Genomic DNA, 13,612 nt, shown 5'->3' with positions numbered 1-13,612 from the left:
TCCAGCTGGACTAAACAGCTACACATCAGAGCTACAGGTCGGATTCAAACCTCGGACCCCCACTTCGAGGACAACCGCCTCCGTACACAACAGCCCAACTGCTTGACCTATATGAAGGTACTTCTTGTGGACGTGGTGACAGTGGTGATATATAAACTAAAGGCTGTGTTATTTGGAGAAGATCAATACAGACCCGTGTGTCACTTTGAGTTTTCAAAGTTATCGTGTCCACTTAAGAACTCAAATTTATTTACATTAGCAAAACAAATCTCCTCGTACTCACAGCCTCCCTTCATGTATGTTTTAACGCTCTCTCTTTCTCCCTCTCCCTCACATGTCCCTCTTTTTCTTATTTCCTCACAGGTTAGGACAATCCAACAGTACAAGGTCACTCCAGACACATTTGGAGAAGCATATGTGTGTGATCAAAAATCCCAAGAAACATAAACAAGCCTTCACCCTAAAGACATTTCAAATAAAAAAAAAGAGAAATCCCCATTTGTCAAAGAGTTGTTTCTGTGTGCCGTCTTTACTCAGCTCAGTTTGACTGATGAGCCAAGCTGTGACTGTAAACCAAGAGCTTATCATAGCCATCACAAGATAAAGAAATCAATCACTGCTAAACTTCAGGCATGGTAGGGAGACTGAATGTTTGATGAGTCATGGAGAACACACCCCAAAGATGTGCTCTCCGGTGATGTTTTATACGATCACAGATGAGTTGTGTGCCTCATCACCCTGTGAATATATTTAGTTTTGCCTTCACTTCAGTCAAGTGATTATTTGATTTGTTGGAGCCCTGATAAATTCTCATCAGATGGCAAATCGACCTCCCAAAGCACAAAATGAAAAACATTTGTTAGAATGAAAAAAGGTAACCGCAAGAAATATGTGTAAGGAGTGCAATAGCTCTCTTTCCTCAAGTTTGAAAATTGTCAACAAACAGAAAAAAAGTACATTCAGTTTCAGAGACAGTCTCACTCACAGCGTGTGAAATCACAGTTTCTCTCCTGAGAGTCGGCCATGCCAGAAATAGACCGCTGTGTAAAAGTGACAGATCCCTGAGTGCTGCGCTTATTCTGCAGCGTGGGACGATATGTGTCACCATAGGCTAACATGAGTCACTGTCACAGGGGAGCACGAGCAGTTTTAGACAACACTGATAAAATGAGGCTAACGGCGCTCTGGAAAACACAGCTTGTCTTCTGTGACAGGAGCGCCGCTTACATAAAGATGTGATGCATCCCCGGTGCAGCATTCATCTGTCGATAAGGAAACAATCCATAGCATGAATGTGAGATGATCCTCTTAACACCAGCTCCCAACAGCATGGACGCTTTTCATCTTCTGTGGTCTAACAGGCATCATGTAACACCCCCGGGGTTTTCTTCCCCTCGTCAATAACATTGATTGTCCTTGTACTCTGTTAACCTATTCACTCAGTATATTGGCCCACAGAAATACTGTACTCGGCTGGTTATTAGAAAAGGCACATCTGCATTCCCTGCGACAACATATAGCACCACTAGATGGCAGAAGAGCATCATTAAAACTCCCCTGTCATCTCAAAGAGACGACTGTTCAAAATATCACCCTTCAAAATAGAGACATTTCATCCTCTACCTCCACCGTCCTGATTTGAATCCAATCTCTCCTTCCCTCATTACCCTCCTTGTCCCTCAAAATCCCATACTGTCATGGCTCACTCAGCCCCCGCCATCGTGCAAAGGCAAACCATGAAGCGAGGCGTCTGCGACTAATTGGGATGAATCAGACGTACGTGGAGCCATTTGACTGGCTCGCCTCCCATGGCTGTTGCGTACGAGCCACAGCGGTTTGCGTGACTGGCACAGATGGCGGCGGTAGGCCTGGCTGCTCTGCCACACTGCGCCTGCTTGCATGGATCCCTCCCCCATCCCAACCAGCAGACCCTAAAGCCACCAAGCCTTGGGTTGTAGTTGGTTCACACACACCAGCTCCCTCTGGAGCGCTTACCCCTACTATATAGCAGCTGTTTGGTTGTGTCAAACACAAGGCAGCTCGCTGTCAAATGTGTGGAAAAGCTCATTTTGCTTGAACGCCTGTACTTGTTTGAAGTCTCTGCCTTGTTGACTGGAGTGCACAAAAAGTTACAATATTTAATTTCTTGTGTTCCTTATTTCTCTCTACTTCCAAATAATATAATGTGCATGGAGATGTGGAATCTGAGGGGTAGAAACACAGTTTGCAGGGGGCGTTCTATGTTCCATTTATAGTAGGAGTATTAGTGTCATGTACTGTTGGCTTCTACAGCAGTTATTGATTGAATACCGGAAAAGAGCCATGATGCTGTCATACACCACTCATTATCATTGTACGGCTATTTAGCATTTAATGACCAGACATCTGGAGTTGTCAGCTGACAGATGTCCACTCCCAACTCCGACTCCCAGTTCATAAAGTGGGTAGACTGACTAAACTAAACAACCAAGAGAGAAACACCTACTCTTAAAATCCCCTACTGGATGGGTGGTGAAGACAGATAGTGGGTTCAAATACTGAACAGATCACAATCACTTACACCTCATGTTAAAAAAAAATATATATATATTATTATTTCTTTTTGGCCTTATTGTGCCTTGATTGCAGACATAGGAAAATGGAAAAGGCCAGAAACCAGGGAGAGAGTTACGTATGGGAAAGGAGCCACAGGTCAGATTTCAAACTTGCCCTTAGGAACACAAAATAAAATAAATTAAAAAATTAAAAAAAACCTTGAGGTCTTGATTGAAAAGGCTTCATCCATTTGATAAATTATCAATAAAAACATTCTCTTCTCCAACACCTCCCTGCTTACCTAGCTCACAGTTGGTACCCAGGAATCCAGTGCCGGTGCAATCACATATGTAGCGGTTCCAGCCCTCTTTGCACAGACCTCCGTTGCCACAGGGGGCGCTACTGCACCGCTTCTGTAGTTCACGGGTGCAGAAACTGCTGACGCCGAATGCACTTTGGATCTCGGCCAGACGGCGGACATCGCGGCTCTTGCCGTCGATGAAGAGGTCTCGTACGCAGCCTACGTAGCCGTAGTTCAGCAGCGCTGTCCACACTTCAGGCGGCAGGATGAGATCAGACTTAACCTCGGGAAGGCCGCCCAGGTACATGTCACTGTCCAGATCCAGGATTTCACTGCCCTCTGGGGAGCTGAAGGGCATACTGCGGCTGTTCACTGAGATGGAGCCTAACACACGAAAAAACAAGCAACGTTATGATTCTGCAGATAATTCAAACAGACATTTATCACTTTTAAAGAATACCATCACAGAATGTAACACAGTCGTTGATGCATCATGTGGTCAAATTGGAAGTGCCTTGAACCAATATTTAATCTGGCCAGCAGGGGGCAGTACTACTGGTTTGACAAGATAAGAAGTCTGTACTATGGAACCGGATGGAAAAAAACCCAACTATTTTTCTGTAATATGCTTATTTGGGCTTTAAATGCTTTTATTAGAGAGACAGGACAGTGAACAGAGTCAGGAACTGGGGCGAGTGAGAGAGAGAGAGAGAGAGGGGGGGGGGGGGGGGGGGGAATTACATGCAGGGAAAGGAGCCACAGGTGGGATTTGAACCCACCCGCCCCGCCCAAGGACTGCGTTCTCTGTACATGGGGCGTTAACATCAGGACCCCAAACATTTTTAAAAACATCAGAAAACACCGTCCTTTCAGAGGTTGATTGTTTGTTTAGTCGATAAGCAGTCTCTTGTCTGTAAATGACCACTCACTTCTATTGTTGTCTGTAAACCAGGATAGAGACGTGCATCTCAAATACAGTCACTTCTTGTTGAAAAACAACAATGCTGCAGAGGTCAAAATGCTGAATGTTGCCTTTAAGAGACGTGTTTAAAAACCATTCAGTGACATTATGTGGCCTGCATACTTACATTACACATGATGATAAAAATATATCAGGCATCTGTCTCGTATTGATGTGAGAAGATACACAGGTATCACATCAGTAACTCAAAACAACAACTTGACGGCGTGTCTGAGCATAAACCTGAGATGTTCTAGATTGATTGATTGAAGTGTGTTTTTTAATGCCTCATGACATCGATTGAAGACCTGAGTAAGGGGGTTGCTGGGGGAGGGGGGGGGGGGGGGGGGTCAGGTGGCTTGGTGAGTAAACTGAGAGGTGGGGAGGCAGAAAGTGAATGATTTAGGGACAGAGAACACAGACGGGGGGGCATAAAAAAGACACAAGGAATAGACAGCTGTGTGTGTGTGTGTGTGTGTGTGTGTGTGTGTGTGTGTGTGTGTGTGTATAACAGGCTAAATGGAGGAGAAGGGAAGCAGAATGCAGCAGGGTGTGGTTGAAACAAAAGGCCCCCTCTCTCTTTCGGTGATTAACGACTCCGTCTTAATTTTCTATTAAAAGCCAATTATAGCAGCAGCAGCAGCGGCGGCGGCGGCGGTGAGATCGCATGCGTGCACGCTCACAGACACACAAACTCAGACTCTCATTCACAGCCGTCCTCATTATAAGACATCATTAAGGGGAGATATAATGTTCAAGGTGCTCGCCCACCTACAGACCATTCATCAGACACAACACACTCAGGCCTTGCAGATGCTTCTGTTCGTGCCCACATGGAGTCCAGAGACATCCACGCAACAAACGGGAAACCTCCATCCATAAATCCCACTGAAGGTGATTTCTGAGGTTTCAAAATGCAGGCCCTTTGGATTTTAAATGGTTGCAACAACTTCTGAAATTGCTCAAGTAGTTTGCTACAGCTGGCAGCTGCAACACAGACCCCAGTCACTGCAAAAGACTGTTTCAAAGTCTTCAATGTGCCTTATTGAAGTATTCTTACTAAATTACAGTTTATCACATAATACAAAAGATCACATTGGAATCCAGTTTTTAACCAGAAATAAAAAAAGCTGTCAAATGTTCCTCTTCATGGCCACCAGACTCAGAAACACTTTTTCTAGCAGGCAGGTCACACGGTGGACCCTGAATATATAGTTTTGTGTTTGATTGTTGTGGGACGTTGGTGTATTCCAGGCTCAACTCAGGACAAACACGACACAAACACAGAAACTTATCAGCCATGACAGCGCGACACCAGCGACTCCTGCGCTCTTATAAAACAGACGGACTGTTAATGGAGTCTGCTGGGTTTGAGGGAAGGCCTTAAAGCTGCTTCTGGTCATTACAAGCTCCTCAACATAAATCAAAGTTGATCTCTGCAGTAATCCTTTTGGCAGTGTTGTCCCTCACTGAAAACAAACGAGCGGCTCATTAGAAGAAGAAAAAAAAAGAAGCTCATAGTGTGTATTCTTTGATGCTGGATATTCCTGAGTGGTCACCTTTGCCCTGGATAAACATGCTGCAGTTCCCAGCTATCGACCTGAGCACATTTAAGAAGCATTTGCTCTTGAAGGTACTTTATTCTTGTAAACTTGGGGGCTTTTTTGTGCTTTTGTTTAGAGATAAGACAATGTATAGAGTCAGAAATCAGGGAGATAGAGAGAAAGGCATGCAGTGAAAGATCCACAGGTCGGACCTGTATGGAGAAGAACCTTAACCTTCTCCTTAGAGTTTGGATGTTGATTTTTTCAGAACTGGGTGGAGAGTGAAGTGTGTGACAGAGATGTGATTCAACAACAATGTTGATTTGACGGTGAGTGTGAATTTAAAGTGTAGCCTGATTATCAGAGTGTAAACACAGAATTTCACCTCCGATCAGCTGTTTGTCTTCACAGTTGAAGCTGAACTCACCTTTCCTCCCTTCTCTCTGAAAATCCACATGGCACCATTCCCCATCATTGACCTTCTTGTTGCTGGCCTTCAGCTTTGTTTTCCCAGAGCCCATATCAATCAGCAGGTACAAATACCCGTCCAGCAGCTCCATGGCAAAGTAATCAGTCTTCAGCTCCCTGCCGGGCTTCTGCTCTTTGGGCCCCTGAGGGCGCCCGTGGCTGAACAGCAGGAGGCCGCTGGGCTCCGTGGTACGGAAGTCAAAAGAGATAGAACCCGTCTTCTTGGTGTTCCACTTGGGCAGGGAGATGAAGGACTCGGGGGTCTCGAATGTGACTGGGTCCAGGGCTGCTACGTCCTCACAGCGGAACACCAGGTCGCCGTTGAGGGTTATCTTTGGGTCGCGCTCGATAGCCAGCCGGGACAGCTCCAGCTTAAAGTCGTTGTTCTTGTACACCACCTGGAAGCAGAGAAGAGAGACAGCTGTAGTTGTGTCGACTTCATGGAGGATTTAATTAGGACATCTTGAATTTAAACATTGTACGAAATTGGACCTCGCTAAGGCAAATCCAAAAACAAGCTGCAACAGAGAACATTCTGTCCATAATCAGGAGAGCCTGCAGAGGCATCCTAATTACCCAAATTAATTTCAATTGTCACTTATAGAAGCTGCTGGGAAATCCTGTCAGCAAGTGATGAATCAGAACACGAAGAAAATGCATGACTTTCTCCAAAGTCAATCATTTGAATTCATCTAAAAGCAGGAGTACAACCTGCCTCAGGATTTTTTTTTATCTGCAGCCCACAATCCTTTAACAAGAAAATTTAGGTCAGATGAGCGCTCGTCGAACTGAAGTTCCAGGATTTTGTACGGAAATCCCTCACACTTTGAAGAATCAAATACCGAGCAACCACTTGGGGCCGCAGAGTTGCCGAGGGCACGCTTCTATTGACTCTACTGATGTCTGTGAGTGTTGATGTTGTGTGGGTGCATCAGAGGAGCTCACTGTGATTTGCAACGTGTGAAACTTCTAACTCTTGGACAAAAATCAATAAAGAGAACAAATTATTATTCCTTTTTTTTTTTTTTTTGTGCACAAACTGCACCCCAAAGTGTCTCGACATGTGCACAGGGCTGTGAAGGAGATTAAAAGGCTCCAGGGGAGCGTTCAGACGCAAAGAAGAAGTGAACGTTGCCTGCAGCTTTAATGCAAATGTCTCGAGCAGCCTTTGATGAAACACAGCTGTATTGTCTCAGCTCAAAGTGTGTGTCTGTGCCTCACTGTGTGCATTCATAATGGATTAAGTGCTAAAGGCATCGTAAATTATGCTTGTCTTTCATAGTTTTAAGCTTTCCTTTTATTTGTTGAACACTGCAGACATCGTTTTGAGAGGCCATCCTCAAGGTAATAGTGTGCAGCAGCTGAGGTTTCTCTGTGTGTGTGTGTGTGTGTGTGTGTGTGTGTGTGTGTGTGTGTGTGTGTGTGTGTGTGTGTGTGTGTGTGTGTGTGTGTGTGTGTGTGTGTTCTCTCCTGATTATAGCCCTCTTCACGCTCTCTCACACTCCCCCACACACGCTCTGACAGGTAACTGAGAGCAGAAAAGGATGCCTCTACATTTCTATCTTTGTTTTCTGCTATAAGGATGTCTTGATTTGGATGAGCCGCCGGCTTGATCCAGCCTGCAGCTCTGCTCTCTTAAGTGGTGGTCGAGTTAAGACGCCACAAAGACACACAGAGTCGAGGCTGAACTCTGTGTGTGTTTCACATCCTTTACTCTGTGATTAAAAAAAAAAAGTAAAACAAGTAAAAAGTAAAATGATATTATTACCACCACTATAATCTATTTACTGCCCTCAAGCTATTACTTGATTCATTTATTTTGGAAAGGATTTCACACTTTTTAAAAGATAACGACAAAAATAATCTGTTCCAAATTGTATCTCTAAGGAGTGAAAAAAGGATTCTCGATGATGATGCATCGCTGGTTTGAAACATACACTGTAAGGTTACATGAATGCAGTCTCAGTCACGTCACCAGATGGTTTCTGAAGCAAAGTGCTGAAGCCCACATGACAATCGCCATATTTCACATGCGATCTGATTCTAGCTATCGCTCATCTAAGTAACGGGCAGGAAGGTGGAGCAGAGGCGAGCCGTCAGCATCATGCTAAGAGCACTCGGAATAATCCTTCATTATCTGTAAACTAAAAATAGATGAGTAATAAAACATGATGCCCCCATATGATGTGAGCTGATTAAGACACAAGCTATCCAAAACAAAAAACCTTTTTAATGCCAGGTTACAGACATGTTTATTCCCGCTGTCTTTAGTGACTTTTTAATTAGAGGGTGTGTGTTAGAGCCTGCCTCCGGAGGACACTCGAGGAACTGCAGGGTTTTTTTGCACTTTGGAATTCGCTTCATTTTTTAGCGCCACAGGTTGCAACTTTGTTTGGATGTACACAAACATGTGCACACAGTAAATCAAGTAAATAAAAACTGTAATGCTGAGTTACGGGTTGTCTTATTTGCTCCTGTTGTGTCGGCTTGTTTTCAGATTTGCTCCACTGAACGCTCGCCTTGTGCTACGTGGTCCCCTGTATCGGTCTTTGACTACGGAATTCAGCCTGCCGCTGTCATTATTCATGCTCCTTTCCTTCTTCTTTTTCATTGTAACTACCTTCTCTCATCTAAGCGCCCTCTCTCTCTCTCTCTCTCTCTCTCTCTCTCTCTCTCTCCGGTGTAGTCAAACAGCACACCTACGCACACACAGGCAGAGACTCAACGTGAACCACATCTCCTGGGTTATTCTGGAACTTAAGCCTCCTTTGGTTATCTTCCATATTCACACTAGCCTGCTTGCATGTACTGTACACCTTATAATGTAGTCATTAGCGGAGATTAGTAGTGGTAATTATCTATGATAAGGCTAAACTGGCAGCTAATAAGGCATGAGCTTGTCTGGCTTAAGGTGTAAGAAACAGAGCGGGGTAGGTAAAGATAGAAAAGGCAGTAGGAGAGAGGGAGAAGATTTATTCTGTTTTGTATGTTCAGGTATTTATTTTTGTATATGTGTGTAGGTGTTATCCCTTGAGGCAGGAAACACGCTGTACACCATGACTTTGATGACTTTCACACCAGTTAAAGTAGTAGGGTAAGGACGACTGAATGTGAATACCAGCCCAAGACACGGCTCATTTTCGGTTTTTAATTTCAGTTCTTTTCCAACAGATTCAAAGACTGAAGCGGTCTCTCATGTCACCAAGTCCCAAATTCATCAAACAACCATCTGCAGCCGTCTTATTCAGGGCAAACTTTGGTGAAAGCAGAAGTCAGTGATTCCATTAAACTTCACGGTCAGATTATTCCGTCACTGTGGTGAAAATGACATGAATCCCTAATGATACAGGCGAGGTCAAAAGATGTCATAAATAAGTGAGTTAATGACAGATGAAGCAAGGATAATGAACACATTTCAAATGAATGTGCCGTGGTATTCTTGTTACAGAGAATATGAATCCCAATGGTAATTGTGACCTTGACTTTTGACGGCTTCTTCCTCCAAAATAGAAATCCAGACAAAGTCTTCTATTTATACTATTGAAGAAATGTTCAATAAATACCAGGTGGAATTCAGCATTTCTAAACCAAGGCCATATTTTTTAACATATTGTGAGCTGGAAATGACTTTCAGTGAATTGATTCGGCAAGTAGCCACACAAAGTCCATAATGGTGGTGATTTCATAACATTAGACAAATTCACTTCTGCTAAAACGACTGACACTTATGTTGTTAACTGAAGTGTCTTACAAACATAAAAAGGATCCCAGCAGAGACAGACCTTTTCTTAATGCAGATCTTTCTTTTTTTGTACACAGAGGCACCAACGTCACCAAACTCCATCTGAAGTAATTCTAAGTAATTTAACATTGCAGACAAAGAAGTAGCTGGTCTATGGATAAGTGGTAGACGACAGCGGATTGCTCCTTCGATGTGGGGAGTGAGTATCTGCCTCAAGTCAAGTTATTAGGGCATCAAAGAGACTTGTTGACTGACGCAGCATCAGCACTATATTGTGGTGGAGAGGGAACTGATCAAGAAGGTTTACCAGTCCATCTACGCTCCATCCCTTGCCTGTTATCATGATCTACGATTAGTGACCAGCTGAAATCAGTTTCCTCTAAGCGGTGTCTGGGCTCAGCCCTGGTGACAGGCTGTGGAGGATCGAACATTTGATCAAGATGCCTCGTCGTTCTCTCCCTTTAGAAGGGGAGGAGACTCCTACAGTAGGTAGAACTATCGAGCTCGCTGGAGGGTTGATATAACCCCTCTGGTCGTTGTCAGAGGATCTCCATCGAGGAGCAGTAATCTTTGTTTGATATAGGGATGCATGGGTCAACATGCTTAGTACTTGACACTTTACTTTACTTTTAGAATTATGTTTTCAGTTTTAATGCTAAAAGACAGCTGGATGATTCTCATTAGAAAGCACATCAGAAACATGTAAAGGACATTGTCAGCAGAGACTAGAGGTACAACTGTGCACAGTGGGTGCCACGATCAACACAACCTGAAAGCCCCCTGCAGGAGCTTTAAGTGATGCTTCACCCATTGATACATAAATCTGTAGTGAAATTGGGTCATATATGTAGTAGATATGTGATTTTTTTATTTGGTGTCTTCTTGACTGACAAAAAGTAAAACATCTATTTTAAACTGATTTGAATCAAATACTACAACTCCCAGAATGCACAGCGCCACAGGTCACTCTCACTGATCCCATTGAACACCAGAGCGAGCCTTCAGGCTACAAGCTATAAGCTAGCTTGTTTGCAGATCCAGTAAGACTTCTTAATGTACTTTGTTTGTTTTTCTATCTAAATGGTGAATTATTCTTTTGTACCGGGTTGTTTATTTCGAACATGGACAAGAAGTAAGTTTTCACCACCAGCCAATTGGACTTTTGGACGCGATGCAATGTTTACATTGGCTGTGGGTGGATATGGTAGCAGAGGAAACCGACACCCGAGGTAAGACTGTATTTCTGTAGCTTCAGTGGATGAAAACATGAGAAACTAGTCTTTAGTTCTTCCCTGTCAGCCGAAAATTCTTCATGTGACGCAATATGACGATGTTTGCGTCATATAAGGAACATTTTCAGACAAAGAAAAACCCATTTTTCTCGTCTCAGGGCAAAATGAGGGCTGGATTCACAACCATTCAACACTACTACCATGTTTCTAATGATACAAAGCTTCATGCACATGGGTGATGTATCCCTTTAAATTCAATGTTTAATCCTGATGCTCCAGTGAGCCTGTGTAGAACAGTCTTTTATAAACGTCCCAGCTGATTGGTAGCAGACTGACAAGTCCAATGACACATGCTTGGTAACCCATAATAACATGAAGACCAAGAACAGCTAAATATGGCTTCAAAAACTGTCTTTCAACAAACTAATCAACACCAAAGAGATTTCATCTTTGAGTCCATAAAGCGTGCAAACGAGACGATTAGGCAGAGATGGAAAATCACAGCCACAAAGAAAGATAATCACAACAGATTTCAACATGTCAGAGACGTCAAAGTCTTCTGAAGTCAGAGGGACTTTGAGCAATCCGACGAGTCACTGATCAGGACAACAATGGAGGCTTACAGCAAGGATTAGGTTGCTTTTACTTCAGCTGTGATTGGCTGTTCAGGGAAAGTGTTCGTTAGCTGGATCAGTAGATCAGATAGCAGGCTGTACATGGCAAATGTGTCTTTAAACTCTGCAAATTCATATCCAAACCTTTTGTCACTTGTTGTCGTTTGTTCAGGTAAGATTTCCCTATTCAAGCTCATTGTTCAAGGTCAAGACAATGCTGCTGGAGTCATTGATTGTGTCACAAGCTCACTTCTGAAAGCCACTTATGTCACCTAAAAAAATAAAATAAAATAAAAACAATGAGAACATGTAATTAAAGGATAAGCATGGGTTACAATATGCAAAAAGCATAGGGCAGCAAAAAGGTGAGAAAATAAAAGAAGAGAGAAAAAGACAAGAGAAGAGGTGATACAGAAACCAAACTGGGAAACTCATGTGTGAGGCATGCAGGGACAACTGTGGAAAGTGTGTCCTATAATCTGAAGCTTTCTACAGGGCAAAAGAGCCAGACTACTTACTCTCAGTCAGGGACAGCTTCTGTATAAATCGTTTGCTGACTCAGCATCCAGACAAAATATGCCTCTCTTTTAAATCTTTAAGCCCCTGAGTCTGTCTGCTTTTTAAACACACATTTGTAATATATCCTCCTCAGTTTTAGGAGAGCAGATCTCCCCAGATAAACCAAGAAGGCAAACTTGACAGCGTAGTCTACGAAATAAAAAGACCTGTAATGGCTTTTTAAAAGTTGTATATTGTGATCAGTGACAACACAGTCTTTGATGCACTCTCAGCTTGCTGCACACTCAAGGTTCAAATAAACCTTGTTGGAGGCGATATTTAATTTGGAGCCATGGTTGACTCCAGAAAGCTTTATCAAGAGAGCTGAGACTACGGGGAAACGGAAGACGAAAGGATGAGTGTCAATAAGAATTCAGAAGAAAGAAAGTGGGAAGAGAGTGAGAGAGCCAAGGAAAGGGGGCGGGTGAAAGCATTCATCCAGTGCATGGAATCAGTCGAAAAAATCAATTTTTAATTTTGCCGTCAGGGTGGCGAAGCTGGCCTACCAACCAGCACTACTATGAACTTAATTACACAAAACTGCCCCTGAGAAAGGGAAGATGAGAGACAGAGAAGGGAGGAGAGCAGTGATGAGGGGGGTGGAAAGAGTCAGGAGAAGAAGCAGGAGGGGTGAGAGACTGAGAAAACGACTGACATGGAGGGAGGAGTGTGAAATTGGCGATAGCAAGGTCACTGTCTGGGAGGGAGATGGGGAGGCGGGGGCGGAGGGTTGTGGTGGAGGGACAGATGGTGACGTGCAGGGGAGATGGAATCTGTTGAAACAAGACTGTGGGGGGAGAAGAGAGACCTGATTTCACAGCCCACCACTCTGACTGGGAGCTGAGATAAAAAAAAAACAAAAAAAACATGCATACATCACACGGCATATGATCATGGCGTGTGGTTGACTTTGAACACACACACGTATGAGCACACACACGGCAAATAAAAAGTTCATAAGGCATCAGAGCCTCTTTTGGTGCCTTTTTACTCGTCTTCTGCTGTGCTCTTCCTTTGGATTTCAGCTGCCTGGAGGGGGCCGGCCAAGCGTATCAAAGGCGTTTGACCACGGTGGCTGCATGAAAGCCTTGCCCCGGACCATAACACCACTGATAATCCGAGCTGTGCCACTGAACTTGCACAGGATGAAACACACCGCTGTCTACCACCCGTCTACTTACTTCATCTTTTTTTTTTTTTTTTTCCAGCCACCACTACCACTCTAACTGAAGCTTTCGGTTACTCTCACTGCAGGTTATCTCGGTAACTTTCTGCCTGCTTCCCTTTCTGGCTCCGTTCAGCTGATGTGGTCATTAGAGCTCAACCTCAGCTGGGTAGTTGAGCTCATAAGACACAACAACAGCAGAGACAGGTTTGCTCAGGTTTCCAGGAAGCTGAAGAAAGGATCAAATACTTCATCTTTCTGAACCAAAACCAAAATACTTGAGGGTCTGAATCATACTATTTAACATGAATCCTTATAAGTAAAGGACCACTGCTCCCTCAGGTTATTTGTTTAATATCTTCTAATAAATGTGTTTTGAGCTTCACCCTGCATAACTGCTTTCCACAATATATGAAGTAAAATACGCAAAACAAAAAAGGTTCTGTGTGATTCTTTTTAAATATATATTTTATTAAAGTTTTTTTTTGTCTT

The 13,612-nt window shown here is 43.5% G+C and overlaps 1 protein-coding gene across 8 annotated transcripts in view; it reads right to left on the bottom strand.

Annotated features, from left to right (window-relative positions):
- Positions 1 to 13,612, bottom strand: part of nrxn2b (neurexin 2b) — a 730,611-nt gene that overhangs the window by 390,639 nt on the left and 326,360 nt on the right. For all 8 annotated transcript variants that reach the window (XM_079370956.1, XM_079370955.1, XM_079370953.1 and 5 more), the window contains 2 exons: positions 5,769 to 6,207; positions 2,837 to 3,220 (listed from right to left, as the gene is read on the bottom strand). In XM_079370956.1, the coding sequence (XP_079227082.1) occupies positions 2,837 to 3,220; positions 5,769 to 6,207 (823 nt within the window). The remainder of the gene's footprint in view (positions 1 to 2,836; positions 3,221 to 5,768; positions 6,208 to 13,612) is intronic.

The sequence above is a fragment of the Symphodus melops genome (assembly GCF_947650265.1).
Source record: "Symphodus melops genome assembly, chromosome: 20".
In the NCBI taxonomy this organism is placed as follows: Eukaryota; Metazoa; Chordata; class Actinopteri; order Labriformes; family Labridae; genus Symphodus; species Symphodus melops.
The sequence above is the reverse complement of the archived record's forward strand: the minus strand, read 5'-3'. Positions and strand labels throughout refer to the sequence as shown.